General features: G+C 37.5%; 3 protein-coding genes across 6 annotated transcripts in view; 2 read left to right on the top strand and 1 right to left on the bottom strand.

Annotated features, from left to right (window-relative positions):
* The window catches only part of P2RY12 (purinergic receptor P2Y12), a 45680-nt gene extending 35615 nt beyond the window's left edge, over positions 1-10065 (top strand). Inside the window, exons 2-3 of one of the 2 annotated variants that reach the window (XM_081827850.1) lie at positions 5965-6129; positions 7985-10065. In XM_081827850.1, the coding sequence (XP_081683976.1) occupies positions 8008-9027 (1020 nt within the window). In that variant the 5' untranslated portion in view covers positions 5965-6129; positions 7985-8007 and the 3' untranslated portion in view covers positions 9028-10065. The remainder of the gene's footprint in view (positions 1-5964; positions 6130-7984) is intronic. The other variant, XM_081827844.1, reaches the window with a different exon arrangement.
* The window catches only part of MED12L (mediator complex subunit 12L), a 322844-nt gene that overhangs the window by 84761 nt on the left and 215120 nt on the right, over positions 1-22963 (bottom strand). The window lies entirely within an intron of this gene.
* Positions 15702-19446, top strand: P2RY13 (purinergic receptor P2Y13). The gene is made up of 2 exons (XM_031022110.2): positions 15702-15858; positions 16317-19446. Exon 2 carries the CDS (start codon positions 16332-16334, stop codon positions 17316-17318), a length of 987 nt encoding a protein of 328 aa, XP_030877970.2. The 5' UTR covers positions 15702-15858; positions 16317-16331; the 3' UTR covers positions 17319-19446.

Genomic DNA, 22963 nt, shown 5'->3' with positions numbered 1-22963 from the left:
TTAAAGAGATAAATAAGCCATCAAATGATGTACAAATAGTCTCCATAATTAATAAGATGAATGGACAAGAGATGGTCATGGAAGTCAGAAAGAGGATATGTAACAATGGGGGCCATCGACAGTGTGAAATTCAGTAAAAAATCACAATGGATGTTGTCTCACACTTACTAGTTGGGCATGAAGCTTGATAGGTGGGAGAGGAAAGATATATTAGGATAACCAATGGCAAACTCTTGTGCCAAAGATATGTTTCAAATAAAGGAGTCTCCATGAAGGAAATCCAGATTGGGGGGTAGATAACTGATGATGGAGGTAGGAAACCATGGCTGCTTGTTTGGATTAACTTGGAAAGAAAGAGAGGGACAACTTTCTACTTAAACACAGGGGAGAAAGAAAACTGGTGAAAATACTACGGGGAAATTTGGAGATAAAAAAATAAGGAACTTGAAGAATCTTTTATCAGTTCATTGGCTCTGATTTGCTCAGGGAGTGGGGCTAGAAGCAAAGTGAAGAGTTGAGAGTGAAGGGATGAAATTAAAAAGCAAGAGCAACATGCTTTTAACTGCAAAAGAACCACCTATCAGCCTTTACATGGGGCCTTAAGACCATATTTGTGTCTGATAATTAATATTTTTAGGTAAATCGTGATAGCTGTTACTGGTCTTCAAAGAGAAAAGGCAGAGATAGTTTAAAAGCAACTGTTTTTCATTAGCCTACAAGATTTATTTATATCAACTTTTAGTACTTGTCAAAAATATGTCTTCAAATAGCAATTCATACTATATGAGAACAAGGTCAACCTTTGAAAATGGACCAAATATTTCCAAAGGTATCAATGAGTTCTGCTCTTTCAACTAGGTATTAAAAACCCTCAAGTTGCATAGTGGTAAGTAATATCAATGACGGGAGATCGGTACCAAAGAATTACTCTATTATTTAGACCCTGAAGGACACACTTGTTGGACAGGAAAAAGAATCAACTAGAGAGTCCATAGAAGTCTTGCAACCCCTCTCATGCCAGCCCACTGTTGTGCTTAGGTTGGACAGGTCATCTCACCTATAAACTAATTTCTGAAAATCTCATCCTCAGGATCAATTTCTCTTCTTCTCCAGATAGTATCTGATGCTCACAAAGACTTAAGTGATCAAGAAACTAGGAGGATATATGTCCAAAAGCCCTAGAAGTCTTGTAGTACTACAGAAATTAAAATAGGTCTCTTGAGCCAAATACCCTTAGAAGGAAGAACTGGAGTTAACTGAATGAAATGAAATCTCCTCTAAGTCATCATCAAAACATAAGTGATTAGAAATGTTGCCAAAACATGCGTGTGTTCATAAGATGTGATAACAGAGGTGAGATGATCACAGATGCATAGTCTCCTTTTACCTCATCCATACTTCCTGGTATTTCTACAGTGTCCCAATAATCGTAGAATTTTAAAATAAATTAATGATCTTTTTAAAAAGAGATAAAAAAAGAATCCTATTCTAGATGTGCTTCCTTTTCTTCCAAACACTAAGAAAAAATAGATGAAGTAAATGCAGTGGTCCTTCTAATAAAACAAAATATAGCATTTCATGCATCCCCAACACTCTATAATTATGTATGTTTCAATATCCAAATGCAAACCCAGCATACATCACGAAATAAACTGCACAGAGCACCCTACTCCAACTCCCAGAAAAGTAGTAAAAACCACGTTTTAAGAGGTCCCTGGGAGGTGCAGTCTGTTAAGCATTCGATTCTTGGTTTTCGGTTCAAGTCGTGATCTTAAGGTCGTGATATGGAGCCCGTGTGGGGCTCCACACTCACTCAGCACTGAGTGTGCTTAACACTCTCTCTCTCTCCCTCCCTCTGCCCAGGATGTGCAGGCTCTCTCTCTTAAATAAATAAATAAATCTTTTAAAAAAAAATACTTTTTAAAAACAATGAGGTTATTTACATTAAAATTGTATGTTAATCTATTAAAATGAAAAAACTGTTAAAAGAGGCCTTCAAATTATTTCTTTTAGATATGTCACTTTATTCTGTTTAGAATAAATTAACTTCAAATAAATGTTACATGAATGATAAGCCTTGGGCAGAGGTGTAAGAAGGGAGTGACATGCATGGGGAGGCTGTGTCGGGGGAACAAGAAATTAGCAGCTTCTTCTCATTCATTACTCTACCTGAAATGGAGTAACTTCTTTAAATCCAGAAAAATAGGAGATTCCTTTCATTAGATTTATATAGGAAATTTTTGTTCTACAATAGCTTATAGCCCATGGTATGGCTGAAATGACAGCTTTATTCAGTGGGGTTGAACACACACACACACGTTCTCTGCTTTCAAAAGCAAAACAATCAAGCCAAGAATGACAAATAATTGGATCAACAAAGCATTCTCTTTTGCTAAATACCCCAAACCCAAGACTTCTTACTTGTGCAGTCTAATATATAACCTAAATTTCTATACTCTTAATAGGTGAAACCACTAGATTATGTAAGAACTGCCTTTAATGTATGTGTTCAATCAAAACATCCACTAAGGTCAAAACGTTTTGAAACCATAAAATATTAGAACTAAAATAGCCTGAGACCTAATCAAATGTCTCAATTACATCTCCACACTCTGGCTGTAATCTGGTTCCACAAGGACCACCAGATCCTACCATTACAGGACATGGCTCTCTTGAGTACAGAGTAATCCCATTTGAAGTAAATATTTTTCAGATAAGCAGACTACCATTAATAGATGTGGCAAAATAAATAAACCAATTAAACCACTTACATGTGAAAATTCTGGGGTATACATTCATTTTCTAAGCCATCTCAGTCATAGAAATTAACCAAATCAAAATTAGTCCTGTTTCCAATGGTAATACATACAATTACAAACTGCATGTGCTGTTCTTATGAGACTGAAGTGCACAACTTGATCTACTTCTATCTGTACGATAATATACATGACCCTTGAAAAACAGAGGTTTGAAATTTGTGGGTCCACTTACATGCAGATTTTATCAATAAATACAGTAAGTACTATGAATGTATTTTCTCTTCCTTAAGACATTCTTAGTAATACTTTTTCTCTAGCTTATTTCATTATAATACAGTATATAACATATAACATACCAAATATAGGTTAATCAACTGCTTATATTATCAATAAGGCTTCCATCAAGAGTGGGCTACTAATAGGTTTTTGGAAAAGTCAAAAGTTATATGCATATATCAACTACATATCAATTCAAAATTAAAAAAAAAATTAAGCTCTGTACAAATTTTCAACTACTATAGCCCCTAACCTCCATGTTGTTCAAGGGTTAACAGTGTACTTTTTGGGGCACCTGGGTGGCTCAGTCGGTTAAGCATCTACCTTCAGCTCAGGTCATGGTCCCAAGGTCCTGGGATTGAGCCCGCATCGGACTCCCTGCTCTGCGGGAAGCCTGCTTCTCTCTCTCCCTCTCCCCCTGCTTGTGTTCCCTCTCTGTCAAATAAATAAAATCTTTAAGAAACAAACAAACAGTGTACTTTTATAATCTAAATGGCTTCTTAAAGATTTTAGTCACTTTCAAAATCAAGTGGTCTACAGACAGGTATGGTTGTAAGTGAAAATCAAAGGACAGTTCATTTAGATCAAGAACTGGAGCCTTTCATTTACCCCTCAAATCCCTATTCATAGCCTTCTAGGAATTTGGAAATATAAATTCTTCATAAAGTAGAATGATTTCAGTATCCTAAATTAGTGCTCCTTTATTTTTTTTTTTTAAAGATTTTATTTATTTATTTGAGACAGAGAGAATGAGAGACAGAGAGCATGAGAGGGAGGAGGGTCAGAGGGAGAAGCAGACTCCCTGCCAAGCAGGGAGCCCGATGCGGGACTCGATCCCGGGACTCCAGGATCATGACCTGAGCCGAAGGCAGTCACTTAACCAACTGAGCCACCCAGGCGCCCTAGTGCTCCTTTAGTATGGCATATTAATTTGTTGAAACCAGTGATGATTTTTTTTTTCACAAGCCTTGTTTCATCTGAACATCTTAAAAATACTTCATAAACATCCTTTAGACTAAAGTCTACAATTTGCTGTATGGGCAAGTATGACTTCTATTTTCTTGAAAAGAGTAAAACCACTCCATTCATGACATTTACTTCTCGCTCCTGGGCCTCAAGGCAGGGAGACGGGGGCTTGTGCAGTGAGATGAGGATTATCTACATACACAGTGGTTACAGATGCAGGCTCTGGGATCAAACAGCATTGGTTAGAATGGGGTCTCTAACTTCACTGCTCTGCTCCAAAGTTTACGTCATGCAGAGAATGGAAATAATTGAAATAATACTCTTCAGAGAGTAACTGAGATCATAAAATAAGTTAATTCATGACAATATAAGGAGTCAAATGTTGGCTATTATTATTCTGAAGTGTACATAGGCATAAAAGTTTTTCCAAAAGTATAATTTTGTGTCTCCAAACCAACAAACAAGTATTAAAACTTGTTAACTGCAATTAATTTCAAAACAAAAATAACAAGGATACCCCCTTTCCCAGAGCACTTGGGTGGCTCAGTCAGTTGAGCAACCTACTCTGGTTTTGGCTCAGGTCATGAGATCAAACCCCACAGCTGGCTCCACATTCAGCATGGAGTCTGCTTAAGATTCTCTCTCCCTCTCCCTCTGCCCCTCCCCTGCATGCCGTCTCTCTCTTGCTCTAAATAAATAAATAAAATAGATGATAGATAGATAAAATCTTTAAAAAAAAGAAAAGAATATCCACTTTTCCAAGAGTTTACTATCAAACCTCTAGATGACTAACATATGGGATCATTATGTGACTGAAATGTCTGATTGAAATAACTCAAATGTATAGCTTAACTATAAACTCTTAATGCCAAGAAAATTCTCAGATCAGTGTAAATCCATAATCTTCAAACTTTACTGTGAATGAACTTCACTTGGAACCTGGAAGGTTCGTTAAAGTATAACTAAGGGGTACACCCAGAGTTTCTGATTCACTGGATCTAGGTTCATGCCCAAGAATGTGCATTTGTCACAATGTCCTAGGCGATGCTGAGCTGCTGTTCTGCACTTTGAAAATCGGGATCAAAGATGATTTAACATATGCAGGGATGGACACACTCAAAACTCAGAAGAAAGAAGTAAACAAAACATATGTTCATAGCAAAGGCACTTACCCAAGTGGATCTAATGGAAACAAAAGAACATTATAGTTTGAAATACTGTATGTGTCTGTGGGCAAAAACAGTATTTATATAAAGGAATTAGTGAAACAGGGATCCCTTAATGATATAATCAAACCAAAAGCAAGGTTACAAAAAAATTGTTTATATTTAAATTCTATTTAAGAAAAGCATGAAAGACACTTTATATAATAAGTCTGGCAAAGGATACAACTGTTTTTCTTTTTTAATGTAATTTTCGAATCCTAAAATTTATAATGAGAAGAAACTGTTTCACGTACAAAGACTTGATCAAACACAGATTTAAAATAATGACATTATTAACCAGGAAAAAAACAAGGAACAAGAGACTTAACATCCATAACAAGCACACATGTCGAGTTAATGTAATTACTTGTTAAAAGGCAATATATCACCCAGCTTGAGCACAGTATGTTTTCACGTAAATAATCATCTGAGAAAGCAAGCCTGCAACCTTCTCCTGGAAGCAGACTTCAAAAAGCTTAATCTCAACATGGATTTATCATGTGCATGGAAAATAACCAAAAGAACTCATAAAGCATCAAACTCTATGGCAGGTTTCAGCAAAAAGCAGCAAGATTTTAAAATTGCTTCTTAAGAGATGAATTCTTACCCACCCTGCCCCACATTTCCCAGGGAAATAAAAGCAGAAGTCCTAAAAGGGGCCAGACGGAAATACAGTGTCTGCACAGCTTTGAGTCCAGGGCATTGGAAGGTAATTTCTGACTGTGAAGTCCTCTCTTCCTCTCTTTATTTCTCTCTAGAACACTCAAGATTTACTGATGAAAGCTCAGCAGATACTCGATCATAAAGAGTAATAACAACTAAACTAAGACATTGAAAGGAAAATACCAGATGCCACTCTGCAGGATGTATTAAATGCCACTTAATGGATACATTTAAATCCTCCTGAATCAACAGAGTAACAGGTAACTTTATATCTAAAAGTATTTGACAAATATATGTGTTTAAAAAATGATGGGTGTGTACATGTTTGTCAAGTTTTCTTAACACTGGAAACCTTTAAAAATAACTGATATCAATTCATGTACTTATTTGGAATAAAACTTAAAATACAAACTGTATTAATGCTGATAGAGACAACCACTAACTTCTTCATTAAATACACACACACACAAAGCATGGAAATAAAATACAAATGGTCTTATTTTACCTTGAGTGGAAAGTGAGACTTAAATATAGATAGATGGAGGTGATACTCCTGATATCAAGACTACTCGTTAAATAAGGTAACAGCCTATGCAAAATTAGCATTCCCAATGGATAATTTTCAAAACAATCAGAGAATGCACAAATTAGAGTAAATAGCAGTAGCAAAGAAGCTTGAAATCTACCATCTTATCTCAATTTAATACTGAATTTTGTTTAGTATTTTTTTTTAAGTTAAATTGGGGAGGAGGTGTTGAAAATTGAAGCTGTAATTGTGACATGAATCTTTTATTCAATAATTAGACAATGAAATATTACATTTGTGGGAATTTAGTGTTATATTTATTTGTCATACTTAAGTCTTTCACGTGGAATCTTTTTTTTTAATTTGGATATGTATTCTTTGTACAACACCATGTCCTATATTTAGGAATAATATTGATATAGAATCAATTCCATTTGCCCTTGATGAAATAAAAACATTAAAATTTCATTTTAAATTTCAAAACTCAGATGGCAGATAATGTATTCAAGTCAAGTGTTAGTTTTCTTTTATAACCATCTGTTGTGGTGTAATAACCTAGGAAACCAGACAAGGACATGGCTTTGATATTTTATTTTAGCTATCATTACATACTCTATATACCTGGAAAGTATGCCCTGGCTGTTTTGAAGAACGCCATTTGATAACCACTTCATTTTGTTTACTGTTTTTTTTTTTTTAAGTGAATGATATTCAAGAAAATGTATGTAAAAATTTCAAATATACTGTCCAAAGTCAGAAATAAGATATATGTGGGCTAAAGTATTTGCAGCTAAAGAATTAGTCTGAGGTTGATTTCTAAATGGATGACTGAGCAACATACAGGCAGAAATAGCTTCCAATTATAAAGTTTTATATCTGATTTCATATTTAACAATAAATTTCCTAAAAGTGATTTTATACAAATTTCTTTCCCCTTTTTACTTTTAAATTCTAATAGCCAATTATCAGTCACGTCTCCTTAGAACCCTTTGATGGTATCAGAGTAAATGGAGCCCAGGAATAAGGAGAATGCAGGAAAAGTGACTGTGAATAGAAACGAAAAAGCTAATGGCATGGAAATGAAGCTGGAAAGGAATAAAGCACAGTCCATGTTTCTCTTCCCATTTCTATACACTGTGCGCATGTGCCTAACAAAAACGTCCTTTAAGAGGCAAACTTTTAGAAAATGAGAAGTATCTATACCCTCATATAATGTACTTCAGACCATTTTATTTGGTATTTGCCACAATTAAGTATTCTGAGATTCAATTTTCTGTATTCTTACTGTCACAATAAGGATTGGAAACCTCAATTTTTAGAGAAGGCTGTCCAGAAAAGTTACACCGAGGGCCCCTGGGTGGCTCAGTAGGTTAAGCATCGGCCTTAGGCTTACACTGGGCTCCCTGCTCAGCGGGGAGTCTGCTTTGCCCTCTCCCTCTGCCCCTCCCCTCTGCTCTTACGGTTGCACTCGCTCTCTAGCTTACTCACACTCAAAAAAATATCTTTAAAAAAAAAAAAAGTTACACAGAGATAAGAGCAAAATCGACAGTCTGGAACTGAAAATAACCATCCCTACTCTCCTCCCCTAGGTAGCAAAGAAGAAACACAAGCCATGGACAACCTCACCTCTGTGGCTGGGAATGGCAGCCTGTGCACCCGAGATTATAAGATCACCCAGGTCCTCTTCCCGCTCCTCTATACTGTTTTGTTTTTTGTTGGACTCATCACAAACAGCCTAGCAATGAGGATTTTCTTTCAAATCCACAGTAAATCCAACTTTATTATTTTTCTTAAGAACACAGTCATTTCTGATCTTCTCATGATTCTAACTTTTCCATTCAAAATTCTCAGTGATGCCAAACTGGGAACAGGACCACTGAGAACCTTTGTTTGCCAAGTGACCTCTGTCATATTTTATTTCACAATGTATATCAGTATTTCATTCCTTGGACTGATAACTATTGATCGCTACCAGAAAACGACCAGGCCATTTAAGATGTCCAACCCCAACAATCTCTTGGGGGCTAAAATTCTCTCTGTTGTAATTTGGGCATTCATGTTCTTACTCTCTTTGCCCAACATGATTCTGACCAACAGGAGGCCAAGAGACAAGAATGTGAAGAAATGCTCTTTCCTCAAATCAGAGTTTGGTCTGGTCTGGCATGAAATAGTCAATTACATCTGTCAAGTCATTTTCTGGATTAATTTTTTAATTGTCATTGTATGTTATACACTCATTACAAAAGAACTGTACAGGTCGTACGTGAGAACGAGGGGCGTAGGCAAAGTCCCCAAGAAAAAGGTAAACATCAAAGTTTTCATTATCATTGCTGTATTTTTTATTTGTTTTGTTCCCTTCCATTTTGCCCGCATTCCCTACACCCTGAGCCAAACCCGCGATGTCTTTGACTGCTCTGCTGAGAACACTCTGTTTTATGTTAAAGAGAGCACACTTTGGTTAACTTCCTTAAATGCATGCCTGGATCCATTCATCTACTTTTTCCTCTGCAAGTCCTTCAAAAACTCCTTAATGAGTATGCTGAAATGCCCCAATTCTGCAACGTCTCCATCCCAACAAAATAGGAAAAAAGAACAGGATGGCGGTGACCCAAGTGAAGAGACTCCAATGTAAACTACCTGAGGTAATATTTCAATCTATTAGTATCTGGAACATCCAAAAGGAAAGCACTGTGTAAAAATACTGTCTAATAATAAGTCGAGTTAGTAACAATGACTCTCTAAACAAGTAACAGAAAACAAAAGAAGTAATCTTCATTTACTTATCCAGTATTAAAAGCTATCTTAAAATGTAAAAAAAGAAACCTAACATGTAGATGTGTAGCAAAATGAACTGTATCTAATCATCATGGTTACAAGCCAAACTACACAGAAGTCATGATTTGGAGAGTGTTGGCAAAGTGTGTGACCATATAATATCTACTGTACATTATTGAACACGATGTTATTATCAAGTTATAATCAACTAAAGAAGAATGATAAATCTGATAAAAGTCTTCTGACTGAAAATTATACTAAGATGTATATACACCCTAGTCCCTAACCAAATGCTGATCTATTTTGATACTCATTATAAAAATGTAAGTGGGACACTTTACAAAGAATATTTACTACTAACTTCTAATTATTAGCAAAAACCTAAGAAATTTAAACTAATTGAAATGGTAATTGGAGTGAATTTTTTTAATTTTCATTAAAAAGAGGTTTAAAAATACTTTTCCAATAAAAAAAAGCAGAAATAGCAAAGTTATTAAAAGTTCTTTTTATGACATTCTAATACCAAAAAACTTTGAGTATTTCCTTAATGCTGGAGAAACCAGTTTTATTAATGGTACAATACCATCGTTGCCACTTAACTTTATTAACTAGCTTTCAGAAACTACCTGCTACTTGGGTTAATGAGTATTTGCTTCAGTGAGAAAAACAAATGTGACTATGCGGTTGCAAAGCATAACTATTAACAGAAAAGTGGTTAAAGTGTTTGTAATTACTGGTTTGTCACTTATGTGTAATACAAAAAAAATGTACATTAAACTAAATCACAATTTGTTGGAATTTCTTTGTTCAAAGACATTAGATACCACCACTCACCTCTTATATAATCCTACATCAAACAACAAACCCATTTAATAAAGGATAACTGCAAAAACTGTTTTATGACACGTTATTGGGCAAAGTCTCTTTTGAAGGTGACATAACACATCAATTAGTTCATAAGTAAATGAAGTATGAATCTACACAAGCCATAGTGACTATTTTTAATATAAACAAAATATATAACAGAATTGGAAGCTGACATTATTTATCTCAGTTATTTATGATCCCCAGAGGCAATTCTCAAATGTAAGGCATGGATACCAATATCAAAATATGATGAGGGGGGGAAAAGGGGGGTGCGGTGCAATATAAGGAAGTTCATTGAACTTCAGTATTAATCGATTTTTATCTAAATCCTCCACAAGTTCTGCTGAGCTAAATATCAGTGCAAAGTTGAACTCACTCAACTTTCTAAATGATATCTATTCTCAAGCGGCTGCATTTACTTCCCTGGCACTTCTACAAGCAAGCACTTCATGTTAGTGGTGAAGCGCAAAGAGAAATTCATCAAAAAAGATGCATCTTCTACAAACTGCTAGTCTACATTCTAGCCATGTAGACTAATGCAATGCACTTTAACATCACATGTGTAAGTGTGCCCATTCTGTAAGAACAGCAGGATAGTTAAAATGGAAGAAAACTAGAGATCAACTCGTCTGATCTTCTTATTTTGCATATGGGAAAAAAGGAGGTCAGATCCACCTCTCAACCCATCCGAGTCAGGGAACAGAGAGTGGGTTAAAACTGACACCATGGTGCCATGACCACATGAACTGCTGGGAGACTGCAGAGTGGGCAAAGACTTTCCCAAATATTCTTTCCCTTTGGATTAAATTAGTTCACTGAGAGGACAATTTCCATAAGAGAAAGAAAAGAAACAAATGCCAATGGTATTAGAGTATTTTTGTTTTTTGTTTTTTTTTTAAATGGTTTATTTATTTATTCATGAAAGTCAGAGAGAGAGAGAGAGGCAGAGGCAGAGGGAGAAGCAGGCTCCCCGCCTAGCAGGGAGCCCGATGCGGGACTCGATCCCAGAACCCTGGGATCACGACCTGAGCCGAAGGCAGACGCTTAACCATCTGAGCCACCCAGGCGCCCGTATTAGAGTATTTTTGTAAAAGAACTGTAACGTGTTTAGAATTATCTATGTTTTTATATACAATATGAAAAATTTACATTAAACTCTAAATCACACTTTGTTGGGAATTTCTTATTCAAAGACATTGGACAGCATACACTGCTGTATCAAAAATCAAATTGAATCCACCCAAGAGAGACTGAGAGATCAGTATTTACAGAGTACTCATGATACACAGAATATGTCACTATTTCCAGGTTTAAGAATTTTAATATACATAATAAATCCCAGATTTAATAAAAAAAAAAAAAAAGTGAAGCCAAATTTTGTAGACTCAAGTCCAGAAGTTGAAAAGTTCAGAAGATGAGACAAACAAAATGTAGTCTTGCCAATAGCCTTAGTAGCTAAGAAGTCTTAAGGTTGCTGGTTAGTGGCAGTTTTTCACAGTGGTTTTTATAGAAAGTCTAAAGCAGGTGTGGCAAACTATAGCCTGCAAGCCAAACCTAGTCCACCCCTTGTTTCTGTAAAGCCTGTGACCTAAGAATGGTTTTTACATTTTCAAATATCAACAGGAAAAATATTAGAATAAAATTTCATGTTGTATTAAAGCTATATGAAATTCAAGTTTCAGGGTCCATAGTAAGGTTTGTAAGAACACGGCCACACACACTCAGGTTTTATCCATGGTTGGTTACCTGCTCCAACAACAGAGTTGATTAGTTGGGTTGTGAGGAAGACTGCATGGCTGCAAAACCTAAATACTTACTAAGTGGCTCTTTAGAAAAGAAGATTGACAACCCCTGGACCAGAACTCTAAAAACAGGGAGAAAATATTCAGAAAAAGAACCCACTATTCATGCATCTAGGTGTTTCAGCAGCTTTGTACTAAAAACAACTAGATTCCAGTGCCCGATCTAGGTGATCACTGTTGATTGGTAATGCCCAAAGTAAGACTGCAATTATGCCAGCTGAAATTAAATATGTAGAAATGCACTTACAAGTCAGTAAATAAAGAGAAACAGCCTGATTTTTTTTAATGGGAAAAGACATAAAAAATCAATTTCTAAGAGAAAAACAAATGGACAATAAAAATATGAAAAACTATATACTCTAATAAGCAAATACATTTACACTTAAATTACATGAGCCTTTTTCACCTGTAAGCTTAGAATTGCTTTAAAAGATTTTTATAACAGTGTTGGAAGGAAGAATCCCACTCAGGGAGACTGTAAAATGGTAAGATCTTTCTGGAAAGCTATTTGAAAATACCATTCAACATTTTGCTGCACAGCTTTGGTCCAGCAATCCCACTTATAGGAAATTTTCTACAAATATGTTGAAACAACTATACAAACACATATGGACATATATGTGTCCTACAGTACTGTTTTTAACAGAGAAAAATTTGGAAAAAAGAAAAAAACACGAAATGCCAATCAGTAATGGCTTAACCCAACTATGGTAATTTTCTGTAGTGTAATTTTTTTTTAAAAAAATAGGTAAATCTTCATGGATTAACATGAAAAGGAAACAAAGATCTGATAGGTCAATAAACGTAAATATATATATTTGCACACACATTTGTATGCATTATGCAAGGGGAGATTAACTTTCACATTTACCTATACACATGCTTATATTTGAATTCTTCAAATTGCTTATCTTTGAATTCTTCAAACTTGCTTTCCTCTTATAATAAAAATATGAAAATAGATATTAATATGCTTCCAGGTAATACTATGACTTTATTGCCTGTTTCTACTTACATGTAGAGATTTTCTAATACTGATTCTACTTATAGACATTTCTATACTTAATGTTAAACTACATAACTTATTTTAACTGATTATTATTTCCACTTTCAGTTAAGCCAGTGTGGAATTTTTTTTAAAACAATTTCATATCATCTGAGAAAGTACCATGCTATGATCTGATGAGAAGTAAAAGGCTCCTTTTGTAAGAGTTCCCACTATGACTTTCATTCCAAATCAAAACAAATACTTCCTCATCTTTTCAGATATTATTTAGATGGTACTGGTTGGCCACATCAACAGGAACCTTTAAACTGTTAACTCTGATCCAAAGGAAAATCTCAAGAGAGACTACAAATGGAAAAAATAGTTTATTGCCATTTGGCAGGCTTCTAATTTCTATGAGCTTTCAATGTAATCTTCTTTAATTCTTTCTGGATCATACCACTTGGAACCAATTTATGTTTTCAACCACGTACTTCACCTTAAGAGAAAAAGTTTCACAAATCCATTAACCTTTAAAGTTGATTGTTACTCCTCACTCATCAATCAGTAATACAAAGCTCAGAAACTCTAGAATCTGGACAATTCACCCTCTGTGCTTTCTGACAGTTGGGAGTGTGAGGCAGGCTCCTAGTACGGCCTCTGAACCAGGCTGTGTGGGTCTGAAGTTGGCTTGGGGTGCATGATTTTGGCTCAACTGCTCAACTGCTGTGCCTCAATTTTCTCATCTGTAAAATGGGACCAATCTCTGAGGATTTTTGTTAAAAAGTAAATAAGATCATATCATTTAGAGCACTATACTCACTGGCTATACTGATTATATTGGTTTTGACTAAATATAGGATTTAAATTTGGTTTCTTGTCATTTGGCAAGCTTCTAATTTCTGGGATCTTTCATTTCACCTTTGATTCTTCCCCATCCATCCCCAAAGGTATACATGGTATCCCACTTTTAACTTCATTTAACAAGATACATACTAACACCTACCACATGATATGCATTAGTCTATGCACTTGGTGAATCTTCACTCATTTCATTCCTTAACAAATCAACAAAGTAGATACTATTATTTATTTTCATTGTAAGGAGAAGGCAACAGTTTCATAGAAAACATAAATAATTTGCCCAAGGTCACAAGAAAATAAAAGCTGCAATAAGAAACTGAGCCAAGGCACTCTGGCTCCTGAGACAGTGCTCCTATCTGCTCTGCTGGGCAGCCTCTCAGACAAGCTAACAAGGGTCCCTCGGTTGGGGAGGGGGGCAGCATTGCTGTGAATCAAAGGAAAGTCAACTAATACATGTTAAGCACACGGACATATAGGAATGTGTGGTGTGTTGGATATTTAGTATGGTCAAACATTTTGAAACTTGCCACATTTGAAAGAACACATTCCATAACTTTAGAAATGGGCACTGTTAAGTCAGTTCCTCTTGTGAAAGTTTCCCACACTTGGACATTTTGAAAGTTGACCAAAATGTGATTTCCAGTTTTCATATTATGAAATTATCTTATACAGCATTTCCTTATTTAAACTAAAACTATTCCAAACCTCCATCTAGATAATGGTTTTGGAGATTTCGGGAAATTTATACTTAATTATGTAGGTCAAATACTTCTACTTAAAAAGTAAAAATAGTTTGTTATTTTTCCCCTACTGAAGCAAGCAGGAAGATGGATGTTTAAGTCACATTCCATCACATTAATGAAATCCAGAGTCTGTATTTCCAAGGAACAATTTATTTGAGTCAAACACACATTTTTTAAACTTTGCCACATTGGGTAGTTCCAACAAAATTATCAGGCATCTTATTGTCTCATATTTTAAACATCCAGTGGGACATGAAACTTTTCTCAGAATCCCAAACCAAGCCATCCCAAAATTCTCCATCAACCTAACCACACAGTCTGGTCCAACTCTGTGGTGAAATGTGCAGTAAAAAATATGAAGTGAAACTCATCATGGAGAACTCCACATTCCCCTCATTCCCCTCTCAATTTCCTCTTTCCCTTTACCTATCTGGCAGGGAAACATTTCTATTCATGGACAACAACCATCTTTACACAAAGTGGCAATTACACCCTTTCAAACTTGAAGAGATTTAAATGATACATTTTATAGACTTTGGCCCAAGGCTGACTGATGAAATTCCTGAGTTTTCCACACTTCGCATACAACATTAAATACAGAGAGATTTCCAAAAATGGTTTCTAATGAGTGAAATTATCTCCATTGAAATCTGCAGTTCACTCAGCACTGCAGTCAGGGGCGAACGTTTTTTAGTGCTTCATATATAACCCAGCACTATTCTAGACACTCGTTTTGTCTTCTCAATAATGCTATGAGGTATATACTGTCATTAAATCCACAATATAGATGAGCAAACTGAGGCAGAGAGCTTCTAAATCATTTGACTATGATCTAGCTCCCAGTAATTCTTGGATCTGGGATTCTAACCCCAAAATCTGTGTCTAACAGCCCTGAACTTTTGGGAAAAAAAGTCAATCTCTCTGAGATAAAAGACCAAAAGACCAAGATAAATGTAAAAATAAAGAGGTCATCCTATTGAATACAGATTTCTGGACAAAGCAGTCTACAAGAGTGCAAATGATGGTTCTGATTTTAGAATCAACTCGTACTCTCTCCTATGTGGTTGTAATTTGAGGGTAATTTATTTTTCTGCCACCTATTATTATATACAAAAGGCACTCAAAAATTTCAGTGACTGTGTAGACAGAAAAGATAAAATGCCAAAAGCTATTAGATGAGAAAATATAAAGATATTCAAGTTACAGTAGATTAACAGTACCTAAGCTTGAAATAAAAGAGGCTTCTTATTAGAAAATCTGCAAAGGTTTGAATATGACATTCTAATTGATCACATTACGCACGTGAAAATGAGGAAGGAAACCGGTATAAGAAAGCAGAACAACACTTGCTTCACATGCTCTCCGTGGGCTGAACTAATAACTGCCTCAATCAGAAGACACTGAGCTCAGGATCCTCACAAACAAAGGTGAATTTCAACTTTTATTATGAGTGGGCTTGCTTATAAAAGAAAGAAAATATTCAAGGGGGAAAAAAAAACACTTTAAGGTAGACATTCTAGAAACCATAGATTATGAGCATAAGGAACTATATAATGTGCAACAATCTGACATGAATTATGACTTCTTAAATGGGTCTTGTTTTACTGCATGTTAAAAGTAACACTTACAAATGAGGTAGAACCTGTTATTTGGGTTTCGTAAGGGTGTAAAAATAATGGTACTATTACAAGTACCAAAATTGTAGTACATGTTTAAAAAAATTCTAGCTAGAAACAACATGTGTCTTTTCAACTCCTCTACTGAATGTGATGAGTAAATGTAAGGTGTTAATACGTTATACACCTAAAGTCTGCTTTTAAAAGTAGCACTTCCACATGATGAAATGCTTCCTGTTTCCCTTTGTGTATGTGTTTATCTGTAATAGCTGACACTGGAAACCATGAACACCACAGTGATAAAGGGCTTCAATGGGTCTGAGCAGTGCCCCAGGGACACGCGGATATCGCAGCTGGTGTTCCCAGTCACCTACACAGTCGTGTTCTTCATCGGCATCCTGTTGAACACTCTGGCCCTGTGGGTGTTCATTCACATCCCCAGCTCCTCCACCTTCATTGTCTACCTCAAAAATACTCTGGTGGCTGACTTGATAATGACGCTCATGCTTCCGTTTAAAATCCTCTCCGACTCACACCTCGGACCGTGGCAACTCAGGGCCTTTGTGTGTCGTTTCTCGGCTGTCATCTTTTATGAGACCATGTACGTGGGCATCATACTGCTAGGTTTCATAGCCTTTGACAGATTCCTCAAGATCATCAGGCCTTTTGGAAAATTTTTTGTCCAAAAACCTGTTTTTGCAAAAATGGTCTCGACCTTTATCTGGCTCCTTTTGTTCCTCATCTCTCTGCCAAATATAATCTTGAGCAACAAGGAAGCAACGCCGGCATCTGTGAAAAAGTGTGCCTCCTTGAAGGGTCCCCTGGGGCTGAAATGGCATCAAGTGGTGAATTACATATGCCAGTTCATTTTCTGGACTGTTTTTGTCCTGATGCTTCTGTTTTACGTGGTGATTGCAAAAAAAGTATACAGCTCTTACAGAAAGTCCAGAAGTAAGGACCGCAAACACAACACAAAGCTGGAAGGTAAAGTATTTGTTGTTGTGGCTGTATTCTTTGTGTGTTTTGCTCCATTTCATTTTGCCCGAGTTCCATACACTCACAGTCAAACCAACAGCAAGACTGACTGCAGGTTGCAAAACCAACTGTTTATAGCTAAAGAAACAACTCTCTTTTTGGCAGCAACTAACATTTGCATGGATCCCTTAATATACATATTCTTATGTAAAAAATTCACAGAACGCCTACCATGTATGAGAGGGAGAAAGATCACAGGATCAACCCAAGAAAATCAAACTACTCAGACAATATAACTCTAACCTGATAACTTTATCATGGCTACGTTCTATTTAATCGATAAGACTTCAAAAGATAATTGATTTGGAAATCAAGTTTAAGCAATGAAAGAAAAACAGATGAGACAAAGGTTTTCTTACATGTTATTATTACCCAGGTTTACAGAAAGGATTATATAAATTTTAAGTCCACATAGATCGATTGATGAGCAGAATGAAGTATTGGTCAGAGAATGCAACAGAAAGCAAGTGGCCACTAGAGGTCATCTTTTTGAAAGCATTCACTTACATATTGGAAAACATTATGGATACATGTAAATTACTAAGAACCTTCCTTCCAAAACACCTTCTCACATTCTTGTACAATACATAATTCATACAACTCTACTGCTTTCGGGTCCCACAACTGTTGATACTTGCTGATTTAAAAACAAACAAACTTGAAAATCCTTTGATGAAAGCTGAAGCTAGTGGTTGAAAGGGATGCTAGACATGAAGCATCTGGGGAGTTGAAATAGGGTCAGAAAACCCCGAGAAAGCCTGGATGAAGGAATTTCTCCTTACAAAGAGCCTCCTCCAGTGTCAAGAGTACTAACATTATTTCAGTACTCTATGCGAGGCAAAGACCATTATTAAGCCACATAAAATATCGTACTGTAGTACTTTGCATGCCTTAAGTGTGCACAATTTAATGGCAAGAATGCAGGACGGATATTCTCTGGAATTCTCCCTCTGCCTGGCAAATACTCTAATGGCGGTTGAATACGCCACCTACTCAACAAAGCCTTCCTGGGCCACCACCTCTATCCTCCTGCCTCACACACTAACTACTGCTCCCACTGTTTGGGTATGTGTGAGGGCCATCGTGGTAGATTTCCCTTTGCTAGTTAGTGATATTCCTGACTGCATCCCCAAAAGATGGTTAGGATTCTTTAAGAAGACAACGTGTTTCAAAGACAGAAACCATGTCATGTTTTCTTGGTACCTCCCACACTATTCCCTGCAGACCATGAATTACAAATGTTTGAAATACAATTATGTCATTGTTGTGTCATTCTTGGTACATTTATGGATGGAACTGCTGACCCACAATCAATAGCATCCATACTGGGAAATTTTGCTAAGGATGGTAACCTATTCGTACTTTTTCCCCTCCGTATCTCTTCCTGAATCCCTCTGTGCTTCAAAAAAGCTAAAATGTGGTTATCTAGAATTGTGGACATGGATTTATATCTTCTAGAGAAAATGCACAAAGTATTCATGCTCTGTAAATGTGCCGCTGGCTCCAACATGATCACCATAGGTGAAACCCCCAACCTCTTCCCATGTTCTCCAAGGCCCTGAAGGCCCTGGAACTTGCCCACCTTTCTGGCCTTATCTTCTAACTGTGCTTCCATCCCTGGAACATTACACTCTTATGTACGTTTCTAACTGTGAGAACTTGCGTTGATCCTTTTTGCCTCTGGGCCACTCACTGCACACGTAAATCTCCCTTTGACCCATCCATGAAACCCTAAGATGCTATCACTTGTTCCATGAAATCTCATCTGGCCAACCTCCCACCACCATCTCAAACCCAATCACCCCCTCATCGGACTGTTGTCACACCTCAATTATTGTACTTATCACACTGCTTTGTAATTACTTGCCCACACATGTATCTACTCTTTTAATAATTTATGTATATCTTTGAGAGCAAAGATGTGTCTCACTGTGCAATCAATAAATATTTGATAAAATAATTCAAGCTGGTTTTATTTTTACATGCTGGAAAAGCAAGGAGGAAGCCAATTCTCACTCATGTTTCTGTTTTCAAAAGGTGATATAAATTTATTGAAAACTCAAGCTCTTTTTAGCTGCCTTCCTATAGAGCATGTACCCAGGGGCCTGGGTGTTGGGGGTGTTCCTTGGCTTGCTAGTAAATGAACATGAAGAAAACAGAATTAATAAACATTACATGTGTAGCTTTGGGCTAATGTTTATCAACGTTTCACTTTTAAAGCTACAGACAAAGTGCTTTAGCTATGTGCTACTGATTTTGGTTAAGTAAAATCTGTAACTGTAGCATATTACAATCTCCTAAACTCTTCAAAAAATACTCTTAATGTCTGATTTTCATTCTCTGAAATAAAAGAATTAAATCATGGACTGTTAGAGATGTCACTAAATCCACATTGCCTTTACTAAGTATATTAAACAATCACATGTAGACTATAATACTGTATTATAAGTAACTGCATCTTGATAATATACACAATTTTTTAAAAAAGATCTTTTAAGGGGCACATGGGTGGCTCAGTTGCTTAAGTGTCTGCCTCCAGCTCAGGACATAATCCCAGGGTCCTGGGGTCAGGTCCTACATCAGGCTCCCTGCTAAGCAGGGAGTCTGCTTCTCCCTCTCCCTTTGCCCCTCCCTCTGCTCGTGCTCACTTGCTCTTTCTCTCTCTCTAATAAATAAAATCTTTTAAAAAAAGATCTTTAAAGATAAAATTTCCAAAATTATGCCTGCCCTAAATACAAATATTTAATTATATTATAGTAACATTATATTCAAACGCTGAGTACCTGATGTACAGAGTGAAATAATCTATGATGGACTTAGGGAATGGGCATATTAGAGCCACCTTAAAATCACACTCACAGGGGGCGCCTGGGTGGCTCAGTCATTAAGCATCTGCCTTCAGCTCAGGTCATGATCCTGGGGTCCTGGGATTGAGCCCCGCATCGGGCTCCCTGCTCAGCAGGAAGCCTGCTTCTCCCTCTCCCACTCCCCCTGCTTGTGTTCCCTCTCTCGCTGTGTCTCTCTCTGTCAAATAAATAAATAAAATAAATCTTAAAGAAAAAAAAAAGAAAAAAATTTTTAAAAGAATAAATAAAAAATAATAATAAAATAAAATCACATTCACAGAATGCAAAGCAACCATTTGAAAACAACTTTCCAAACTAGCCATCACAAATACTAAATTCTACAATGCTTATAGAATGAGATGCTATATCATAGCCATTAATGACAGAAACAAGAAAGCAAAAAGCAAAAAAACAAAACAAAACAAAACTTAGCTTTGATATAATCTGTGAGCTCCGAACACAAATAAGGGTTTTGTAAAAAGTTAAATGTAATTATTTTTACTGGATGTAAGCACTATGAATATAGAACACATGTTAAATCAGTAGTCGCAAACTGCTGTGGGGATCAGAACAAGCCACAGGGATTCTTCACACACAGATTGCTAAGCCCACTCCCAGAGTTTCTGATTCAGGAGGTCCGGGGTGAGGCCTGAGAATAAGTTTGCAGAGGATACGGATGCTATTGTTCTGGACCACACATCAAGAACTACTGTGCTAACTGCTCCTTGAGGTTCATATTGAGAACTGTGCATACTATTCCTGGAGATTCACAGCATAGCCTTCTTGGACATGAATGCAAAGGAGTGGAATCTGTCAATAGGAGACAGACGAAACTGTTATTAAGAGAACAGGGCAGATTAAGGTGACAGGCAACGGTGAGGACTTAGCTACCTGGAAAGGTCATGCCCAGCTTACGGGGGTTTCTACTGCTCCGGGCCAACTGTTGGCACCAGAGGGATTTGGGGCCCAGGGTTGCTGGCTAGTAGCAACAGCAGAAGAACCGACCGGGTGACAACAAAAAGAGCACACTACTTACTATTTACTACGTATTAGGTAAGTCTACCAAGAGTTTTCAGCAGATTGTCCCAGTTAGTAATCACGGGAAGTGACGAAGTGCTATTGTGATCTCCATTTTAGAGATAAAGAAGTTGAGAAACAGAGAAGTTAAGCAACTTCCATGGGGACACCACAGCATATACACAGCAGAACTAGGACTGTAATTCAGACTCTGGCTTCTGAGCCCATATTCGTAACCACTATATTTCCCACCTCAGATATTCTAATGTTCTCAAGAGAAATCATAAATCCCGTCTCCTATAGTTCCTGCTCTTCTCAAAACTTCCGTAGCCACCTCCACACTCCCTGACCCCACGAAAACAATATGTTCATGTGTGGGCCATAACTAGCTCAGGTGCTGCCAGGTAATTAGCTCCGACCCTCGAAGTGAGCAAGAACCTCCCAGGACCTTACACAGGCAGCTTGCCGTCATTACCGAGTACCTGCTATGTGCCAGGCACCATACTATGTGCTCTACAAGGACTATCACCTCTCTGTTTCTCACTCCAACCCTACGAGATAGATACCACAGGGTTGCCTGTTGAGGGCAACAAAAAAAGAAAACTGAGACACATAGCAAAAAGACACCTTGCCCACAGTGCACACGACCTGCCAGAGAGCAGAGGCAGGGCTGGGGTTAAAACCCAGGCAGGTGGCCTCAGGCCCCAGGCCTCAACAGCTCTGCTACACCATCGGGACAAGCTCCTCAAGGGTTGACATCACACCCCAGCTGCGAGGATGGGAAGGAGGTGGCTCCTGAAGAGGAAGGGAGAGGTCTCAATACTAATGAGGTCTGCAACCTCGGGAGTTTGAGTGGTTCAGCCCCATGAGTATATCCAACGCTCAAGAGGTCTTGAGAGACAGAAAATCCCAAAGAGTGGGTTCACTGATTCACTGAGTCAGTCATGCCTTTAGTGCAGGGCCCTTTGCCTCTCTGGAAGGACACAATGGTCAGGCACACATCCCACAATGAATCCAACTGTGGAAACTGTATGAGAGACAAAATTCACTCACCATAAAAACTGAGAGGAAAACGTAGCTAACTTCAAATGGAGAAAATGAGGAAGGACTTGCAGGAGATGACAACGTGAGCTGGACCTTGAGGCAGGACACAGGGCATGCGAAAGGGAACGCTGCCAGGCCATGAACAGCTTGGAGGAAGACGCAGCTAGGGGTGGAGAAAGTGCTATGGCCAGAGCACAAGGGGCCATGGAGGCCAGAGGCTGCCTGTGGACGTAGAAGATGAGCCTGGGAATGGAGCCTACAGTAGAATGCTATGGTGTTGTGTTGGATTATATAGACTTCTCAATGAGCCATGGAAGGGTTCTGAAGTAAAGAACTACATGCTCTTTGCTTGTGCTTTAGGAAAATCAATTTGCCAATAATGGGATGATTATGATTATGGATTGAAGGAAGAGCCACTGAAGATAGGAGATCAATTACAGAAGTCTTCCATCTATGCAGGCAAGAGCCACGGGGAAAAAACTGACATAGACTTTACAGACATTTTCAGAGACACAGGTTTTGAGTCCAAGACCACTGGAGAATAGGGGATTATATGTAAAATGTATTTAATTAATATGCAGAATTTATTTTCAATGGGGTCCATAATCCCCACACTACCCCCCTTACAACTGAGATTCATTGCTCTGAAGACTGTTAGATTGAGTAGTGTGTTGGATCATAAAGGAAGGGCAAGAAGCAGATTCTGGGTCTGATTCAAGTTCAGAAATCTGGGTCAATAAATCTAGCCAGTGGAGACAAAATATGGATCCAGGGCTCTGAAGACAGGGCTAGATTAGATGCAAGGGGATAATTTTTCTGATACAGTGAGAGATGAAGGAATGAGCTGAGCATCCCAGAGTCCCTGCCGCACAAGTGTCCTGGACAGAACAGACAGAAGAGATGCCTAGAATGTGGAGTTTAGGGGGTGGAAGGTGAGGGCTGAATTAAAAGAAGCAACAGGAGATCTCGTATAC

The sequence above is a fragment of the Leptonychotes weddellii genome, chromosome 1 (genome assembly GCF_054177405.1).
Source record: "Leptonychotes weddellii isolate Sample4059 chromosome 1, ASM5417740v2, whole genome shotgun sequence".
NCBI classification, from domain to species: domain Eukaryota; kingdom Metazoa; phylum Chordata; class Mammalia; order Carnivora; family Phocidae; genus Leptonychotes; species Leptonychotes weddellii.
Note: the sequence above shows the minus strand (reverse complement) of the source record. Positions and strands in the feature narration are given on the sequence as shown.

Coding starts and splice junctions, on each gene's coding strand:
- P2RY13 (XM_031022110.2), top strand. CDS start 16,332: ATGAACACCACAGTGATAAAGGGCTTCAATGGGTCTGAGCAGTGCCCC.